Raw genomic sequence first — 21,020 nt, 5'->3', positions numbered from 1 at the left:
TTAAATATAGTAACTACTTTAGTCTCTTGTCAGTCTAAAGTCTGACACAGTGATCTTTTTAGAAGAGCCCTGTGCGGACGATACGAAGGTGGGTCACATTGTGGACAGTGTGGAGGGCTGTTCTAGGTTACAAAGGGATATTTGATAGAATGCAGAGCTGGGCTGAGAAGTGGCAGATGGAGTTTAACCCTGAAAAGTGTGAGTTGATTCATTTTGGAAGCAGAATACAGGGTTAACGGAAAGATTCTTGGCAATGTGGAGGAGCAGAGGGATCTTGGGGTTCATGTTCACAGTTCCCTGAGAGCTGCCACCCAGGTAGATAGAGTTGTTAAGAAGGTGTATGGTGTGTTAGCTTTCATTAATAGAGGGATTGAGTTCAAGAGCCGTGAAGTTATGCTCCAGCTATACAAAAGCCTGGTTCGGCCACATCTGGAGTATTGTGTCCAGTTCTGGTCACCTCATTACAGGAAAGATGTGGAAGCGTTAGAAAAGGTGCAGAGGAGATTTACCAGGATGTTGCCTGGAATGGAGGGAAGGTCTTACAAGGAAAGGTTGAGAGAGCGAGGGCTTTTCTCTTTAGAACGACAAAGGATGAGAGGTGACTTGATAGAGGTGTACAAAATGATCAGAGGTATAGATAGAGTAGACAGCCAGAGACTTTTTCCTAGGGTGGAGGTAGCTTTTATGAGGGGACATAGTTTTAAAGTGAAAGGAGGTAGATATCGGGGAGACGTCAGAGGTAGGCTCTTTACTCAGAGTGGTAGGGGCGTGGAATGCATTGCCAGAGAGGGTAGTGGAGTCGGCCTCATTAGGGGCATTTAAGCGACTATTAGATAGGCATATGGATGATAGTATAAGGTAGCGGTGGAGGTTAGATAGACCTTAGGTTTAGGGTAAAAGTTCGGCACAACATCGTGGGCTGAAGGGCCTGTACTGTTCTACGTTCTATGTTCTAGCCCATGTCACATCTCATTTAATGCTGTTGGGTGGATAACATCTGCTTTGGCTGTTTTGGTATGTTTATAAGATCACAGTTCTATTTAAAATAGTAGATATGGGATGTGGATTGCCTTGTCAACGCTTACAGACTTCACTTCAAATTCAAAATAGGAGAAGCCAACAAAAATCATGTGGAATCCAGAGCAAGGGGACATAATAATAAAATTAAAGGGGCTGTCAAGGATGCACTTCCACTGCACATAAAAATGGAGCTCCCTTTCTCCCAAAAGGTCAGGAATGCTGCAATAACTAGAGGCTTCAAGGTAAAGACTGATTTTTACTCATTTTAAGGATAGTGAATAAATGGAAGAAATGCACACAGAAGGTGTTGAGGTACAGAACAGCCGCAAACTAACAGATGGGTGAAGTAGGCTTATGGGAACATCCTACTTCTATCTTACTTGAAAACTATTTCTGACAACTCCTGCCTATGTAGCTGCAGTGTTTTATGACAAATGTGGCTGTCCTTGGAATATATTTTGAATTTAGGTCCTTGTTGAATGGGAAGAGGGAAAATGACAGCCTTAAATGAAGGTATGGGAATAGCCTGGCAAGTAAAGAATCTTTCATTCATTGGGATTTTTGACCTTTCAGCAGCTTTGTGATCCTATCAGTCACTACATGTAGGTGAGCTCCACTTAATTTGACTTAATGTATAAAATAGCCTCTCAAAGCGTTACTAGATTATTAGCTACGCTGACTGTGAACTAAATTCTTTCCTGTTCCTGAACTGGCATTGGCTTGGAGAGCTAAGCACTGGCAACTTAGTAGCTTGTCATTAAGTTGTTGGGAGGTTTTGTGAAAGTAGTGCTCATTGACTTGCAACATGCTTTCAAAAAACATGGAAAATTCAGGCTGATGATCTCAAAACCTGCAGAACCAATTGACCTCTTGGGGAAGAAGGAGTGCAAAGTGGACGAAGAAAATGATGTTTAAACAGGAGGTCTGCGTGCAATTTCTCATGTGCCATGAACAGTTTGTACCTTTTGTGGAGATGGGGATAAAGGTTGTAGTGGGGAGGATGAACTCAATGAGTTGAAACCCTAGAAAGACATTTCATTCTTTGACCTACCAAATGTATCCATACTGTTGTGGGAACGCACTGAATTGAACTTAAATATTTCGTTGGAAGGTGAATCATCAAACGGTGGTCTTGAATGAGCAGTGGCTGAGGCTGGTCATTAGTACTTCATAAACTGGACAAGATGAGAAACTATCTTAGATATGGTGCAGTACTGCTGCTGAGAGAACAACTGTGCAATTTGATCAAGCAATGAAACTGGAGACTCTCCAGATAGCAGTAAATGCTAATCTATTAAGATATTCTGCTTATGGAGACATAGGATTCAGTGTCTATATGTTTAATAATAGGACATGCCCCTGGACTGAATGCTGTTGGTTAGCTCATTCTCCACTGGACAGGAGAAAGGTAAGTTATCACTGCCACACTTCAGTCAGTAAATATTCAGATACCTGACCTATGTACCAGCATCAACTATTCAGTGAACCCATGGTTGCCCTTTGCTGTTATTGTTTGCAGTGTTGATGGACAGAGCTTGACTTCTGTTCTTTTCTCTGTTCTACTGTTGCAGATGGGTCCCAACGTTTGAAACAGTTGTTGAGTTTTGCTATTGGTGGGCTGCTCGGGGATGTCTTTCTGCACCTATTGCCTGAGGCTTGGGCCTACACGTGCAACAGTAATCCAGGTAAAGCATAAATTGAGATGGGCCTCAAAACATTTTTATGCGGTATCCCGCAAAGCAGTTACAGTACAGCTCAAATTGGTGGCATACATAATGATGAGATACAAAATGGCTGCAGTTGTGAAAGTTGCTGCCTTATGTGAGCATAAAAAATTGAAAAGATAATCTCATTGTGTCCAATGGAAGAAACCTAGAGAGAAATGGTTGATGATTTTTCCAGGAAGATCTTTCTGCATGAGTTCCATATGTCACAGCACTATTTGGAAAAGGCAAAGGGGATAAACTCAGTACTATAATTAATGTCAGGGGGAAAGCATGTAGGATTTAATGGGCAATGGTGACATTAATATGGTTGGCTAGGTTAAATGCATTGATGTCTATTGGACTAACTAGAAGCAAACTTTGGTGATCCTGGTAATGGGGTGTGTCGGTGGCTCATTATTAGAGGTATTGCTCAATTTGATGGGATGTAAGAACAGAGATCTGGGCATTCACCCGCATAATTCTTAGTGAAAGACAAGCGGATAAGACTGTTCATATACAATAGAGCATTATGGAATTCTGAGCTTTAGGAATAGAGAATTATAAAAGCATGGAAGTTACGCTTAAACTCAGTAAATCATGGGGGCAGCATGGTGGCTAAGTGTTAGCACTGCTGCCTCACAGTGCCAGGGACCCAGGTTCAATTCCATCCTCGGGCGACTGTGCAAACTCCACACAGACATTCTCCATTTGTCTGCGTGGGTTTCCTCCAGGTGCTCTGGTTTCCACCCACAGTCCAAAGCTATGCAGGCCAGGTGGTTTGGCCATGCTAAATTGCCCATAGTGTCCAGGGATGTGCAGGCTAGGGTTTTGTGTCTGGGTGGGATTCTGTTTGGAGGGTTGGTATGGACTTGATGGGCTGAATGGCCTCCTTCCACACTAGGGATTTCTTTATTTTAAAAAATCACATTTTGGGCAGTGTACTTCAGGAAGGATATGGAGACATGGCAGTGGCATAGTGGTAATGTCACTGGACTAGTAATCCAGAGACCGAGGCTAATGTTCTGGGAGCATAAATTTAAATCCCGTTTCAAAAATTTGAATTGAATAAAAATCTGGAATTAATCAAAATAGTAACCATATGACCATTGCCAATTGTCATAAAACCTCATCGAGTTCACTAATGTCCTTCAGCGAAGGAAATCCGTTTTCAGCCTGGCCACAGCAATGTGGTTGACGCTGCCCTCTGAAATTACCTAACAAGTCAGTTTAAAGGGCATGTAGGATGGACGTACCGACATCCTATGAAAAAAAACTTTGTGTTTGGCTAGCATGCAGAGAAAATTGACCAGAGTAGCACGAGAAATGAGGGACTTGAGTTTGAGCTATTTTTGTTTTCCTTAGAGTAGTGAAGGTTAAAATAGATTCATTAGAAGTGCTCAAAATTATTAAAGGCTTTGATAAAGTGGGCAGGGAGAACTTATTTCTCCTACATTGATAATTGGACGTTACAATCCAATGATAGTTGGCAAAAGAGCTGGGAAAAGAATTGGTGCAGACATGATGAGCCAAATGCGACACTAGCTTTGTACTTTAAGATTCTTTGTAGTATGAATATTTTTACGTAGAAAGAGCAACTACAAAGTCATTAGTTGCCTTGAACCTAACCGGATTCATCATTTTACAAAAGGAAACCTGACATCTTAGATGTGGCTTGAGGCCCACAGCAATATGGTTAACCTGAACAATTCTGTGGCTCAGCAAGCCACCCAGATATATCATCATCTTCATCTAATAAGCAAGGGCAATCGCTGTGGCAGCAATACCCATATCATTAAATTGAATATTATCTTTCAAAAAAAAACTTGAGGTGGGCAAATCAATTCTGATTGTGAAGTAGATCAAATTGCTCAAAACCACAATTTTGAACCTGAAGAATTGGAAAGCACCTCATATTTCAGACTTGCAGTTGCTTGGCAGTAGTTCTTGTTTGGCCCATTTTGCCAGTCGTCCACTTCTAATCTGCTCTTCTGACCACTTTGTTTGTGCAGATGGAAGCCACAGTCGTAAACAGCAGAGGAAGTTGGGGTTGTGGGTTATTGTTGGATTGCTTGCATTCTTCATTTTGGAAAAATTATTCCCAGATAAAGATGAGGATAAAGAATATCACAAAGTAAGTTACTTTAGTAGCATGCAAATTAGAAGTACAAAGTAACTATTTACAAAAATGATACAATAACGTAAAACCACCAAGCCACTTCCTTCCACAGCCTACCATGGACACCATTGATTAGCCTCCCTTTGTATCTGATACACATGTACCCCAAAGGCTGTACCCCATTCATTTCACTCCATTGCATGGTACCTATGAAGGCTATGATTTGTACAGTGAATACAGGAAGCAGTGTGTATTGGTTAGTGATGCAGAAATACAGGCAGTAGTTTGAGGGCGATCAAACAACCTTGGAGTCCACTTAGAGAGTCATGGAGTCATACAGAATGGAAACAGACTCTTCAGACCCACCAGTCCATGCCAAACATAATCCCAAACTAAAGTAGTCCCACCTGCCTGCTCCTGGCCCATATTGCTCAAAACCTTTCCTATTCATGTACTTATCCAAATGTCTTTTAAATATTGTAATTGTGCCCACATCTACCACTTCCTCAGGAAGTTCATTCCACATGCAAACCACCCTTTGCATAAAAAATTGGCCCCTCATGTCTTTTGTAAATCTCTCTCCTCTCATCTTAAAAATGTGTACTCCAGTCTTGAAATCCCCCAACACAGGGAAAAGACAACTACCATTAGCTCCATCTATACCTCTCCTTATTTTATCAACTTCTATCGGGTTGCCTCTCAACCTCCTGTGCTTCAGTGAACAAAGTCCCAGTCTATCCAAGCCTCCTTGATAACTCAAACCTTCCATACCTGGCAACATCCTGGTAAATCTCTTCTGAGCCTTCTCAGCTTAATAATATCTTTCCTACAACTGAGCAACCAGAACTGGACACAGTATTCCAGAAGAGGCCTCGCCAATGTCCTCTGCAACCTCAACATGATTTTCCAACTCCTGTACTTAAAGGACTGATCAATGAAGGCAAGCATGCCAAACACTGTTTTAACCACCCTGTCTATAAGTGACGTAAACTTCAAAGAATTACATACCTGCAACCCTACGTCCCTCTATTCTACAACACTACCCAAGGCCCTACCATTAATTGTATAAGCCCTACCCTCATTTGTTGTACTAAAATGCAGTACCTTACATTTATCCAGCTTGAATTCCATTTTTCCAACCAAATCAGCACGCTTCTGTCATGTTATTTTTCCTTTGTGTTGTATTTCCAGTGAATTGTCCTAATGAATGCAAGATAAAAATTTTGACACAAGTTTCATTTTTCAGCAATAAAAGGTGCTTTAAAATGAAAACATCCAGTTTACCCACCAAATCTCAGCTACTGACGATTGTGAGAATTCCACTAAATTATAGACTTGCTCGTTATAACAGCCAACATTGTAAAACTGCTCTGGACCCATCCTAAAATGGTACCTCACCATGATAAATAATTAGTTATACCCAAGTTAAAGATTCACAGGCAGGTTAAGGAACTTCACTTTCACTAATCAATCATTTTAGAAAGCTGTCACTTCCTTGCCTTTCCAATTGTACGAGAGCAAAATGGATATGCCTTTCTCTTGGAGGCAGTGAGTCCTGCGCTGATGCAGTGCTACAAGAGCTGGTAATCTGCACTATCTTATTCCAGTGACGACTTGATACAAAGCATGTTGATTTTTTTCACTGCTCTTTAAATTTACAGTACAGTGGGAATGTATTCGGCATTATGTCTGGTTCAACACTTTGCCGGAGACAGACCAAAATTAATTCTACTGCCCTAATTTCTCCTGTTGTCTTGTTCCTTCTGCATAGTCAAATATTAATGCAGTTTTCCTTTTCATAGTGTTCAGGATATTCCATTGGTGAAATATTCAATATTGTAACATTACTTGTTTGCCCAGCACCATGTTCACACACACACACACACACACACACACACACACACACACACACACACACACACACACACACACACCTTACGTGCAGAATATGGAGTCCACAGTGTGCTGTAAGTTGAGCTGTCCAGAGCTGTTTTAATGACTTCTCTCAGTATCAGGATGTGTGTGTTTTGGTGTGTGAACCGAAAGCTTTTCAGGAATGATCAGTAGACGGGAACCTGACTGGCTTTGTTCGTAGATTTTAGTTTACATTGTTACTCTGCAAGGTCAGCAGATGCTGGATGTGGAACCTGGCATCTTGTAGATCTGAGATTCTGATGCTATCAATTTGTTTTAATATGGTACTTTCAACAACACAAATGGAGCATGATGAGTTGAATATTTCCACAAGTAGCTCAATTGGGTCATTTTGGAATATTCCACGTTGGTGCTTGGTTCTTCTCCATATTTCTTTTGATACATTTCCATTTTGTTGCAGTTGATTGCCTACTGATTTATTTGGTCTTATCAGTGTTGTTGGACTGAGCTGCTAAACTGGCAGCTCTTGCTGGTGACATTGTTTATTTTGAGGTATTTGTAATCTGAGATATGAGCCAAATACAAGCAGCTGTTGAAATGTTACAGAGCAAATAATAATGTCTCTTGTTTTCACTGAAGTGAGATTCTCCTGTAATTGCAGTGACATCTTTAACAAGCCATCCTTCAAAACCCAAGAGGAAGCAACAGAAATACAATCAAACATTAAAATTTCAAGATATGTTCTACATCCCATCTATTTGTAATATTTACATGAATTTGAAATACATTGCTTCCAAACCTAGTGATAGGTTCCACTCTCTTTAGTACGTGTTTATTTCTCCTCATGAGTGCATTGTTGATACATTGTAATCTGTGCTTTAATATTTCACAAAAGAAACCTGCCTTAACTGTGTGAATAGTTTGAATAAAGACCAGCGAGTTGTTACAGGCAGACAAGGTGGCTGCCTTGAATAAGTGAAGTATTCTGTTTGAATAAGTGAAGTATTCTGTTTATTTGTGTTTACAACTCAAGCAACCACACTGAAATAATTAGATGTGACCAGATAAACTGTGTGTGGGATCTTTTCAATGGAAATTGACCGTTTCCTGCATTAAAACAGTAACTATTCTTCACAAGTACTTGCGCTCTGGCATGTCCTAAGGCTAGATAAATACGATTTTTCCTTTTGTCTTTTGAAAACATTGTTCCCACTTACTGCAGCAAATGGGCTTCTAATTCTCTTTACACCTGAAATTTTGTCATTCTCCTCCTTTCAGGAACCTTTTGACAACAAGAATGGACGTGTCTGTGTAGATAAGGCAGTCAAACACCATAAAAATGGAAAACTCATTCCTTCTGCCAGCACTCATCGTAATGGTTCTTGTGTCCAGCTTAATGGCCACTGCCATAGCTCCTCTCTGCAGTTCAAGGTTTCAACTCGGCCTGTTCAAGTCATTAAGGTAAGGGGTCACTGTTGTTTGTCACCTTCGATCCTTCTTTGAATCTGCTTTTAATTTTGAAAATTTGACCTTGATCATTGTTTTATAGATTAGTGGGTACCTGAACCTCATTGCCAATGGTATTGATAATTTCACACATGGCCTGGCAGTGGCTGGAAGCTTCCTTGTCAGCAGAAAGGTAAGGAATACAGAAGGAAATAATTTGCAAAGCAAGTGGTGAAATGCAAAATCTTAATATCAATAACAAAGTTGTGTTTGTATGGTGTCTTTAATGTAGTGCCATGTCCCAAGGTATTCACAAGGGTGTATCAAACAGAAAAGTGGTGATGAGCCAAGTAAATTGTTGGTCAGAGATTTTAAGTTGTGTTTTAGAAAAGGAAAGATATGTAGCAGAATTTAGGGAGGGAATTCTCTAGTGTAGGCTCTTCACAGATGAAGGTGCAGTTGCTAGTTGTCATTGCCAATTAACGTTGAGGATGTTAAAGGTCAAGAGTGCCAATATCTGAGGGTCATGTGGCTGGACAAGACTTCAGACATAAAGTTGGGCAACGTGGGGAGCAATTGCTATCAACTGCTTTACAAACACACAGGAGAAGTTTACATTCAAAGCGTTATTTAACCCTGAGCCAATGTAGGTCAACGACCACACGGGCAGTGAGTGAATTGGACAATTGATTTCTGCTTGTTAATGCTTCCACAGTCAGAGTTCTGGCAGTGAATCAATATACTTGGTGTGTGGCCGCACAATTTTAGGAATTGCCTGACTAGCCCATGGGCTGCTGAGTACACATTACCCTGAAGTTAATTATTAAAATTGATCTGGTTTTAAAAAAATAAATCAACAGGCTGCGCTTCATCTCTTTAGAAATTCTTGTTCAGTGGGAGAAAAGTCGTAAATGTTTCAAATTCCTTTCAAAGGCAGTGGTGATTATATATGGGCATAAGTGAGATAGAATGGTATATCCAGCTGTGGGTTAGAGACAAATCTAATTAAGGTGCTTGTCTGGTTTTATACTGAATGGTAGATATTTGAGACTGACGTTAGTTTATGGGCTAGAATTTTAATAAGTGAAACAGTGCTTTTTCTTCATGATCATTGCGAGGTGTGCATCGGTTTGTAAGCTGTAAATATCACGGATAATGTTCATTTGTAACCCTGTCTGTAAAACTCACTGTGATTCAACTCCCAGTGTGACAGTACGAATTATGCAGCCAGTTTTACCTGGATATGTGCGATATGGAAAGAAGATTGGCTGGTTAACAGGAGCATAGAATAGGTGCATAAATGAAACTTTATTCAGGTTGGTAAGATGTAACAAGTGGTGTACCACAGGGTCCTCAACTGTTCAAAACTTTTATAAATTACTTGGGTAATGGGACTGAAGATAAGTTGCTAAATTTGCTGATGCCATAAAGATGAGAAGGGATAGATAAGTTGTGATGAGGATATAAGGACTCTGCAGATGGATAGTGATAGATTAAGTGAATGGGCAGAGATGTGGCAAATGGAGCGTAATGTGGGAAAATGTGAAATTTTCTTTGGTAAGAATTAGAGAGTATTATCTAAATGGTAAGAGGATGCAGAGAGATCAGAGTGTCCTCGTGCGTGAATGACAAAGATTGAAAGAAGTTACAAAAATTAATTAGGGAGAGTGGAAAAAGAGGTGGGGGAGTGGCATTGCTAGTCAGGGCTAGTATAGCAGCTACTGAAAGGCAGTTCAAGAATGATATGTCTACTGAGTCTGTTTGGGTTGAGATCCGGAACAAGAAAGGAGCAGTCACTTTGTTGGGGGTTTTGTACAGACCCCCTAATAGTTGCAGAGAAGTGGAGGAGCGGATTGGGAGGCAGATACTGGAAAGGTGCAGAAGTCACAGGGTTGTAGTCATGGGTGACTTCAACTTTCCAAATATTGATTGGAAACATTTTAGTTCTAATAGTTTAGATGGAGCGGATTTTGTCCAGTGCGTTCAGGAAGGATTCCTGACACAGTATGTAGATAGACCAACACGAGGAGAGGCCACTTTGGATTTGGTGCTTGGCAATGAACCGGGCCAAGTGTTAGACCTGTTGGTAGGAGAGCACTTTGGCGGTAGCGATCATAACTCTGTTACTTTTACAATAGTCATGGAAAAGGATAGGTACATACAGCAGGGTAAGGTTTATAATTGGGGGAAGGGTAATTACAATTCTGTTAGGCGAGAACTGGGTAACATAAAATGGGAACAGATGCTGTCAGGGAAGAGCACTATTGAAATGTGGAGATTGTTTAAGGAATGCATACTGCGTGTGCTCGATATGTTTGTCCCTAGCAGGCGGGGAAGATGCAGTCGAGTGAGGGAGCCTTGGTTCTCAAGAGAGGTTGGACGACTGGTTAAGAGGAAGAAGGATGCTTATGTAAGGTTTAGGAAACAAGGAACGGAAAAGGCTCTAGAGGGATACAAGTTATCCAGGAAGGAGCTGAAGAAAGAGCTTAGAATAGCTATAAGGGAGCATGAGAAAACCTTGGCAGATAGGATCAAGGAAAACTCCAAGGCTTTTTACACGTACGTGAGGAATAAGAGAATGACCAGAGAACGGGTAGGGCCGATCAAGGATTGGAAAGGGAATTTGTGCACGGAGCCTAAAGAGATAGGAGAGGCCCTTAATGAAAACTTTTCTTCGGTATTCACAACTGAGAGGGACCTAGTTGTAGAGGTGTCAGTGTGAAACAGGCTGATCGGCGAGAGAAGGTCGATGTTAGTAAGGAAGATGTGCTAGGAAGTTTGCGGAAGTTGAAGATAGATAAGTTCCCCGGGCCTGATGGGATTTATCCAAGGATTCTATGGGAAGCGAGGGAAGAGATCGCAGGGCCTTTGGCGATGATCTTTTCATCCTCACTGTCCACGGGTATAGTGCCGGACGATTGGAGAGAGGCAAACGTCATTCCCTTGTTCAAAAAAGGGAATAGGGATAACCCCGGAAATTACAGGCTAGTTAGTCTTACATCAGTGGTGGGCAAATTATTGGAAAGGGCACTGAGAGATAGGATTTATGATCACTTGGAAAGGCGCAGTTTGATTTGTGATAGTCAGCATGGATTTGTGAGGGTTAGATCATGCCTCACAAACCTTATTGAACTCTTTGAAGAGGTGACCACACACGTGGATGAAGGTAGAGCAGTGGATATGGTATACATGGATTCAAGTAAGGTGTTTGAAAAGGTTCCCCACGGTAGACTCATGCAGGAGGCATGGGATAGGGGGAAATGTGGCAGATTGGATTCCGAATTGGCTGACCCTTAGAAGACAAAGGGTGGTAGTGGACGGAAACTATTCAACATGGTGCTCAGTTACGAGTGATGTACCACAAGGATCTATCCTGGGTCCTCTTCTATTTGTGATTTTTATAAATGATTTGGATGTAGGAGTGGAAAGGTGGATTAGCAAGTTCGCGGACGATATGAAGGTGGGTCACTTTGTGGACAGTGCGGAGGGCTGTTCTAGGTTACAAAGGGACATTGATAGAATGCAGAGCTGGGCTGAGAAGTGGCAGATGAAGTTTAACCCTGAAAAGTATGAGGTGATTCATTTTGGAAGGACAAACTTGAAAGCAGAATACAGGGTTAACGGAAAGATTCTTGGCAGTGTGGAGGAGCAGAGGGATCTTAGGGTTCATGTTCACAGTTCCCTGAAAGCTGTCACCCAGGTGGATAGAGTTGTTAAGAAGGCGTATGGTGTGTTAGCTTTCATTAATAGAGGGACCGAGTTCAAGAGCCATGAAGTTATGCTCCAGCTATACAAAAGCCTGGTTTGGCCACATCTGGAGTATTGTGTCCAGTTCTGGTCACCTCATTACAGGAAAGATGTGGAAGCGTTAGAAAAGGTGCAGAGGAGATATACCAGGATGTTGCCTAGAATGGAGGGAAGGTCTTACAAGGAAAGGTTGAGAGAGCTAGGGCTTTTCTCTTTAGAACGACAAAGGATGAGAGGTGACTTGATAGAGGTGTACAAAATGATCAGAGGTATAGATAGAGTTGACAGCCAAAGACTTTTTTTCCTAGGGTGGAGGTAGCTAATATGAGGGGACATAGTTTTAAAGTGAGTGGAGGTAGATATCGAGGAGAACATCAGAGGTAGGTTCTTTACTCAGAGAGTGATAGGGGCGTGGAATGCATTGCCGGAGAGGGTAGTGGAGTCGGCCTCATTAGGGGCATTTAAGCGGCTATTAGATAGGCATATAGATGATAGTATAAGGTAGCGGTGGAGGTTAGATAGACCTTAGGTTTAGGGTAAAAGTTCGGCACAACATCGTGGGCCGAAGGGCCTGTACTGTGCTGTACTGTTTATGTCCTATGTTCTAAAGCTAATTGGATGTTATTATTTAGTACAAGAGGAATTGAAAGAAAGGCAAAAGAAAGTTTATGCTTTAATTGTACAGGGCAATTTTTGAGGCAACACCTGGAGTACTATGTACAGTATTGGTCACTTTATTTAATGAAGTAAATGTATTAGAAGCAGTTCAGAGAAAGTTTACAACATTAATCTCTGGAATGAAACAGTTGTTTTATGTGGAAAGGTTGGATGAGCTCAGCTTGTATCTTCTGAAATGAAGAAGAAAAGGTGACTTGATTAAAACATATAAGCTCCTGAGAGTCCTTCACAGGGTGGATGTGGAGAGAATATGTCCTGTTATGGGAGAATCTTGAAGTAGGGATCACTCTTCAAAAATGAGGGGTCACGCATTTAAAACAGAGATGGTGCAATTTGTTTTGCCTGGGGTTTGAGAGTCTAAGGAACTATCTTCCAAATAGGTGTTGGAAACAGAGATCTTGAATATTTTTAAGGCAGGGTTGGATAGATTTTTGTTAAGCAGCAAGGTGAAAGGTTATTGGATAGGCAGGAATATAGATTTGAAGTTGCAATCAGATTAGCCATGATCTTGTTGAATGGTGGGACAGGCTTGAGGGGCTGAGTGGCCTCCTCATGCTACATGTTGAAATGTTTGTATGTAGCAGTTGTGTCCCACAAAATGTGAAGCTTTCAAGGCCAGTCTCAGTTTGCTGTGGAATGATGGAGAAAAAATGCTGTATTCAAGGTGGGTTATCTGCAAACAACACAGGCTTCTTCTCTTCATTTCAGAATTTGTGCTCCAGATATAGACAGGCCACTTGTGTTTGTACTGCACTTGTCTTCATGATCCATCCTCTTCAGCAGTCAAAGCAGAAATACTTGCTGCAAAGACTGATCAGTAACTGCTTGCCTTTAGGAATTTAATCTTCAAGGATGAGATTGTCCCATGTCCTGTTGTATTCAACAAAGTGTGAGAAATATTACAGGTCTGGCAGCGCCTGCAGAGAAAGAAACCGTTCATATTGCATGATTGATGACCTGCCATCAGTTCTTGGAAAAAGTTGGAGATGTAACATGTTTGAAATGAAAATGGACACAGCTCTCGATCTTGGCGGAGGCACAGGAGTAAATGTTGGAGAAGAGGTGTGGAGATAGGCAAGATTAAATGACAAAAGGGGTGATGGTGAAAAGTAAAAGTGGATGCCAACGGGACAAAAAAGGACAGTGGGTCCAGGGGAGATGGAAGATGGGGAAAAAAAATCCTCGCCAATAGCTGCTGTGCACAAATATTGTTTATGATATGAAGTTGCTGTATGAAATTGAAAGATGATGTGCTGTTCTTGAGTTCCATTGGAACAGTATACTAGGCTGAGGACTGAGAGCAACGTGGGAAAATTGCAATTTTGTGCTCTGTGTTTGATCTATTAAGTAACTAATTCTGTTGGGAGTTTTTTGAGCTCCTTGAAGGTTACTATTTTTGGGTATAAGAACAGGTTTTTTTTTTCTATAAATCATTGTAGTTTGATTTCATGATTTCTTTGTCATGGTTCTGTTCAGCTATGTCTACAGTGAGCTGGAGTTAACTCCTAAGCGATGTGAGAATACTGGAGATACAGTATGTACAGGTGCATTACCTGGTACTGGTCTTTGACCTAGTAGACTACTGGAGGAAGATCAGGGCTGTTGTTGAGATAGTTAACGTGTAACCATCCTTCCATCTAGGTTGGAATCACAACAACACTGGCTATTCTCCTCCATGAAGTTCCACATGAGGTGAGTGAGCTGAAACTTATGTGAATAATTGATCTTCTTAGAACATTTTAAAATGTACATTTCCCTAATGTGGGAACCTTCTGCTTCCCCACTCTGTTCATTATTCCAGGTCTTTGGATGGGTAGATAGTGAGGAGTGTGGTCATCCATATAGCACAAAGTAAAACAAGCATGATCTATAGTCACATCCATACAATCGTTACAGTGCAAATAGAGCCCACTCAGCCCCTTGTCCCTTGTGCTGGCTCTGTGCAACAGGAACTCAGCTAACCCCACTCACCCATATTTTCCTCTTAATCTGCACTTTTTTTCATGGCGCTAATCCAATTCTCTTTTGAAAGTGATGAAGTCTGCCTTTATCACACTTTCAGATCTTAACCACTTGCTACATTAAAAATGTTTTTTTCCCTCAGGTCATTGCGTCTTCTCTTTTCAATCACCTTGATTGCTTGATTTGCTTTCCTCTCTCTGGCTTGTAGCATCAAGAAGTTGGCTCCAAAACAATTGGCCCATTCATCCAAGTCATTGACATAGATTGTAAATAGTTGGGGCCTCAGCACAGATCACTATAGCTTCCCACTCAATACAATTAGTAAACCTGAAAATGATCTATTTATCCACACACGCTTCTTGCCAATTTATCATCTCCAATACTATGATCTCATGTGCAGCAACCTTTTATGGCACCTTATCAAATGCTTTTTGGAAATCCAAACCCTTTCATCTACTCTGCTTACGTCCTCAAAAAATTCTAATAAGTTGTGCCCTTTAACAAATTCATGTTGACTCTGCCTGTTTGTGTTATGATTTTGTAAATGTTGTGCTACTATTTCCTTAAATAAATCTTGCATTTACCCAATACGAATACAAGAACTAGGAGCAGGAGTGGGCAATTCAGCCCCTCGAGCCACTCTGCCATTTGATATGATCATAGCTGAACTCATCTTGGCCTTAACTCCACTTTCCTGCCCACTCTCCATAATCTTTCAACTCATTACTAATGAAAAATCTGTCTATCTCCTCAAATGTATTCAGTGTTGCAGCTTCCACTGCATACTGGTGTAATAAATTCCACAGATTCACAACCCTTTCAGCGAATTTCTTCTCATCTCTGTATGAAATTTGCTACTCCTTAACTTAAAACTATGACCTCTCAATCTAAATTGACTCATAAGGAGAAGCATCCACTCTACATGTGCTTTGTTAATCCCCTTTCACATCCTGTATATCTCTAAGTCTGCTCTCGTACTTCTAATCTCTAGCAAACTGTTTATAAAACAAGCCTAGCATCTCTGGAACTAATATAGTGAACCTTCTCTGAACTGCCTCCAATCCAATTATATCCTTCCTCAAGTGAGGCACCAAAACTGTACATGATACTCTTCGTGTGGTCTCACCAATGCCTTGTACAGTTGCAACACTGCACTGCTTTTACACTCCAATTTTTAGCAATAAATGTCACAATTCCATTTGCCCTTCTTATTGCCTGTTGTACCTACATACTAGTTTTAAGTTCCCATCTCAAGTATATTCCAGCAATCTAAAACCCTCCCTACTGCTCCATCTCTCAAAGCACACAGTCATCTTCTCTATCCTTCTATTTTTAGACTCAAAAGTATGTGACATTTGGAGTAATCTGGACATTAAAAAGTTTGAGACCCTGCTTACCAGCCTGTTCCCTAGTTTGCTAAAATCTGCTTGCAGAAGCTTTATACCTCCTTTTTTTTTCCCCCAATATGGACTATGACCTCCGGCTTGTTTACACCCCTCTCCAAGTGTTCTGGAGTAGTTCAGTGACATCCTTGACCCTGGTACTCGCAAGGTAATATACCGGACGCAAAAACAAAAGCAGAAATTGGTGGAAAAACTCAGCAAGTCTGGCAGCATCTATAGAGAGAAATCAGAGTTAATGTTTCTGATCCAGTGACTCCTCTTCAGAACTAGCTTCAGAACCACCAGAAGTGGTAGCTAGGTAAAGGTTGACATTTACGCAGAACATAGGAGGGGGGAGAGAGTAAACGAAAATTGGAAATAGAGCCCAAAGAGACAGAAACACGGTTGGACAGAGTAAAGACTCGGTAAAGGTCGGTTTGGAGAATGAATAGCTGCTAATGGGGGCTATTAATAGCTGACAATGAGTTGTGTGTGATAGCAGTCCATGTGATGTCCAAGCCTGGTGTGTGGGAGTGGGATAAGGACATGGCCTTAAGCCCCAAAATTGTTGAACTCAATATTGAGTCCAGAAGGCTGTAGAGTTCCCACGCAGAAAATGAGTTGCTGTTCTTCCAAGTTGCAATGAGTTTCACTGGAGCACTACAAGCCTGAGATAGAAGTGTTGGCCAGGGAAAATGGTGGTGTGTTGAAGTGGCAGGCAACTAGAAGTTCAAGGTTTTTTTTTATTTAGACAAAACGTAGGTCATCCAGTCTATGCATCATTTCCCTACGTAAAGGCGAACACTTTGTGAGCAGCAAATGCAATAGACTAGATTGAGTGAAGTGCAGGTAAACTCCACTTAGAAGGTGTGTTTGGGCTTTGGATGGTGAGGATGGAGGAAGTAAATGGGCTGCTGTTAGACCTTCTGCAGTTGCAGGGGAAGGTGCTGCTGGGTGTGGCAATATTAGGAGTGAAGGAGGAATGGACCAGGGTATCTTGGAGGGAATGGTTCCTGTGGAAGGCTGACAAGGGAGGGGAGGAGAATATGTGTCTGTAGTGGCATCTCATTGGAGATGGTGAAAATGGCAGCTAATGCTTCTATGGTTGTGAATACTAGTGGGATGGTGGCTGAGGGCATGGGGGACCCTATCACTGTTGTGGGAGGGAACAGAGGGGTTGAAGGCCAAAGTGCAGGAGATGGGTCGGATCTCATTTTCCGCATGGGAACTCTGCAGCCTTCAGGACTTCATATTGAGTTAAACAATTTTAGGGCTTGAGGTCATGTCCTTATCCCACCCCCACACACCAGGCCTTGACATCACATGAGCTGCCATCACTCTCAACCCATTGTCAGCTACTAATAGCCCCCATTAGCAGCTATTCATTCCCCCAGACTGACCTTTAACTATCCCTTTGTCTGTCCAACTCTTTTCCCCTCTCTTTGGGCTCTATCTCCACCTATTGTTTACTGAACCCCTCCCCTCACCCTAACTTCTGCAGAAATATCAACCTTTCCAATTCCCTAGCTACCATCAATTCTAAAGAAGGGTCACTCGACCCGAATCGTTAACTCTGATTTCTTTCCACAGGTGCTGCCAGGTCTGCTGAGTTTTTCCAGCAATTTCTGTTTCTGTTTCAGTTTTTATTTCTGATGCCCAGTTTTTCCAGTTTCTTGTAAGGTAATATACTATCCTGAATTCTGTTCTGAGCCCTTTCTATTATATTGATTTGCTAATCTTTAGCCTGCAAACCTACCAACCAAAAGTTGAACCGTCCATGGTCCCATGGATTTGGCTCAATCTGCATTCACCAGATCGTTCTGCAGTATTCTGGATTGAATACTGGTTGGTGTGTGAGATGCACTCAAGGAAATCCTGCGCTACCTGCCTGCTCTTCTTATTTCCTCTCTGAAGCGCACATTTAAAGTACAGGCTGATCACATTCAGAAACGTGCCACCTACCACGCTCTCAGCCTCACAGATGCACCACACAGTGACACCAGCTACTGCTCAAGCTCACAGCTGGAGCTCGAGACACTGTACCTGCCAATACCTCTGTAAGAGTAATTGTCCAGTACATGGGTAACATCCTGGAGTGGAACACTGTGTGCCCTCCAGAGGACTGAAATGTCTCTATTTGTTTAAATAGTACCTTCACTTGTGCTGACATCTGTCTTAGTTATTTTTTGCTAGCTGCCTGACACGCCATCTCCTGCTGGATGTCCCACACTCCTTTCAGGTCCACCAATGTTACTCATTAGTCTCTAGCACAATTTCCCTTCAGGCTTGTTTTCATAATCAAATCTTTCAGACAATGTTCCAGACTCCTCCATCACTCTGCGAATGTCCTGTCCTATCAAGAGATTACACTCACCGCAGGTGGTGGTGCAATGACATACAGTGAGGAGCGAGTTGTCCTGGGAGTCCTCAACATAGACTCCTGAACCCATGATATTTTATGGCATTTAATCAAACATGGGGAAGGAAACCTTTTGGCAGCTACCACCTATTCCGCAGATGTGTCAGTGCTGCTCTATTGAACAGCACTTGATAGGAGGGGTTCAAAATATTCTTTGATGTCCCCAACCCAATGTCTTTCAATAAGTGGCTCAGTATCACCATATGTGATTGGTCTGGCTGTGACTTGAAGGACATATTTGCCAAAATAGCTCTATGCCAGGTGGTGAGAGAACCAAGCCAAGAGAAACACCTATTTGATTGTATCCGCATCGATCTACATGCTGGGGAAGTGTTTGTGGTTTTGTATTGTTACTGGACTAAGAATCTGGAGGGGGTACTGGTTCAAATCCCACCACATCTGGTGAACTTGGCAAAGTACTCCCCATCAGTCTACTCTTAGTCTACAGCATGAAAATAGAAGGTGTACTCAACAGTGCTATCAAGCAGCACCTGCACACAGATGCCTAGTTTGGATTCCACTAGGGCCACTCAGTTCCTGACCTCATTATTGCCTTGGTTCCGACATGGGCAAAAAATGCTGAATTCCAGAGAGAAGGTGAGAGTGACTGCCTTTAACATCAAGACCACATTTGACCGAGTGTGGCATCATGGAGCTGTAGCAAAACTGGAGTCAATGGGAATCAGGGGGCAAACTCTCCACTGGTTGGAATCATAACTGACACATAGGAAAATGGTTGTGGTTGTGGACGTCAGTAATCTCAGCTGCAGGACGTCTCTGTAGGAGTTCCCCAGGGTAGCATCCTTGGCTCAACCATCTTCATCTGCTTCATCAGTGGCTTTTCCTCCATTGTAAGTTCAGAAGTGGGGATGTTCACTGATGATTACACAACATCCAGTCCCATTCGCAGCTCCTCAGTCTCTCTAGCAGTCCATGTTAAAATATAGTAATACCTGCACAACATGGGCTGACAATTGGCAAGTAAGCTTTTCATTGCCAGACCTGCTGAGTTTATCCAAGCTATTTCTGTTTTGTTTCAGATTTTCAGCATCTGCAGTTTTTTGTTTTTTTGTTTAGATAAAGGGAAAAATGGAGGATTTTCAGAATGCATTTAACATGGTACCATACAATAAGCTACTTAGTAAACTCATGGTTAAAGGTAGTATGTGAGCATGGATAGAGGAATGGCGAACAAATAGAAGACCAAGGGTTGGAATAACGGGGGCATTTTCAGGGTCGCAGCCTGTTTGTGGATAACACAAAAATAGGTGGAAGGCAAGTAGTGAGAATGAATAAGACAGTCTGCACAGAGATATACAGGTTAAGCAAGCAGTCAGAAACTTAGCAGATGGAATCTTATGTGGGAAAATGTGAGGTTATGCACTTTGGCAGGAAGAATAGAGGAGGTGAATATTATTTAAATTGAGAAAGACCGCAGAAAGTTACAGAAAGAATTGGGAATCCTTGTCCGTGAATCACCAAAATGTAGCATCCAAGTCCACCATGTAACAGGGAAGGCAAATGGAATATTGGCCTTTATTTCAAAAGGAGTGGAATATAGAAGTAAGGACGTTTTGCTATAAGGCACTAATCAGACCACAGCTGGAATCTATTGTACAATTTTGGACCCTTATCTAAGTACAGATGTATTGGCATTGGAGGCAGTCCAGAGAAGATTCACTTGGCCAATTAGAGGGACTGTCATATAAGGAGAGGTTAAGTAGGTTGGACCTGTACTCATTGGAATTTAGAAGAATGAGAGGTGACTTTATTGAAACATACAAGATTCTTTAGGGCAAAAACTGCAATTGCTAGAAAAGCTGAGCAGGTGTAGCAACATCTGTGGAGAGAAATCAGAGTTAACATTTTGGGTCGAGTGACCTTTCCTCAGAACTAAGGAGGTTCTGAGGAGGGGTCACCCGACCTGAAATGTTAACTCTGATTTCTCTCCACAGATGCTGCCAGACCTGCCGAGCCTTTCCAGCAATTTCTGTTTTTGTTTCTGATTTACAGCATCCACAGTTCTTTTCATTATTATTTAAGATACTTAGGGAATTAACAGGGTAGATACAGAAAGCTGGTTTCCCCTTTGTGGGAGAGTCTAGGACCAGAGGAATTAATCCTAGAATAAGAGGTTGCACGTTCAAGACAGAAAAGAGGAGGGATTTCTTCTCTCAGACAGTAGTGAATCTGTGGAATTCTTTCCCACAGAGGGCTGTGGAGGCCAAATCATTCAGTATATTTAAGACTGAGATAGACTGGTCCTTGATTGTCAAGGGGATCAAGGGTTACGGGGAGAAAGTGGGAGATTGGGGTTGAGAAACCGATCAGCCATGATTGAATACTGGAGCAGACTTGATGAGCCGAATGGCCTAATTTCTGTTCTTATTGTCTTATATAGCTAAGCAATCTTACAGCGAACAGAACTGCAATCCTGCCATATATGGTGTTGTAAATGGTAGTGAGCAATTAACCATTGAATGGGCGAAGGAGCTTTTTTTTAAAAGTATTCCCATCCTCCAATGATCAGGATGGCCAGCACATCAGTGCAAAGGTCAAAGCTGAAGCATTTTCAGCTACCTTCAGGCAGAAATGCTAAGTGTTGTTTGACATTGAGGTGCCACTGAAATCCTCACTATCAAAGATAGTAGGAACTGCAGATGCTGGAG

The 21,020-nt window shown here is 41.8% G+C and overlaps 1 protein-coding gene across 2 annotated transcripts in view; it reads left to right on the top strand.

Moving 5' to 3' along the window:
- Positions 1-21,020, top strand: part of slc39a13 (solute carrier family 39 member 13) — a 51,978-nt gene that overhangs the window by 23,204 nt on the left and 7,754 nt on the right. For both annotated transcript variants that reach the window (XM_020518131.2, XM_048606951.1), the window contains exons 3-7: positions 2,592-2,705; positions 4,736-4,857; positions 7,996-8,178; positions 8,267-8,356; positions 14,230-14,280. In XM_020518131.2, the coding sequence (XP_020373720.1) occupies positions 2,592-2,705; positions 4,736-4,857; positions 7,996-8,178; positions 8,267-8,356; positions 14,230-14,280 (560 nt within the window). The remainder of the gene's footprint in view (positions 1-2,591; positions 2,706-4,735; positions 4,858-7,995; positions 8,179-8,266; positions 8,357-14,229; positions 14,281-21,020) is intronic.

Source organism: Rhincodon typus, chromosome 17 (assembly GCF_021869965.1).
Source record: "Rhincodon typus isolate 14 chromosome 17, sRhiTyp1.1, whole genome shotgun sequence".
NCBI lineage: Eukaryota > Metazoa > Chordata > Chondrichthyes > Orectolobiformes > Rhincodontidae > Rhincodon > Rhincodon typus.
This window is presented reverse-complemented; position numbering and strand designations above follow the sequence as displayed.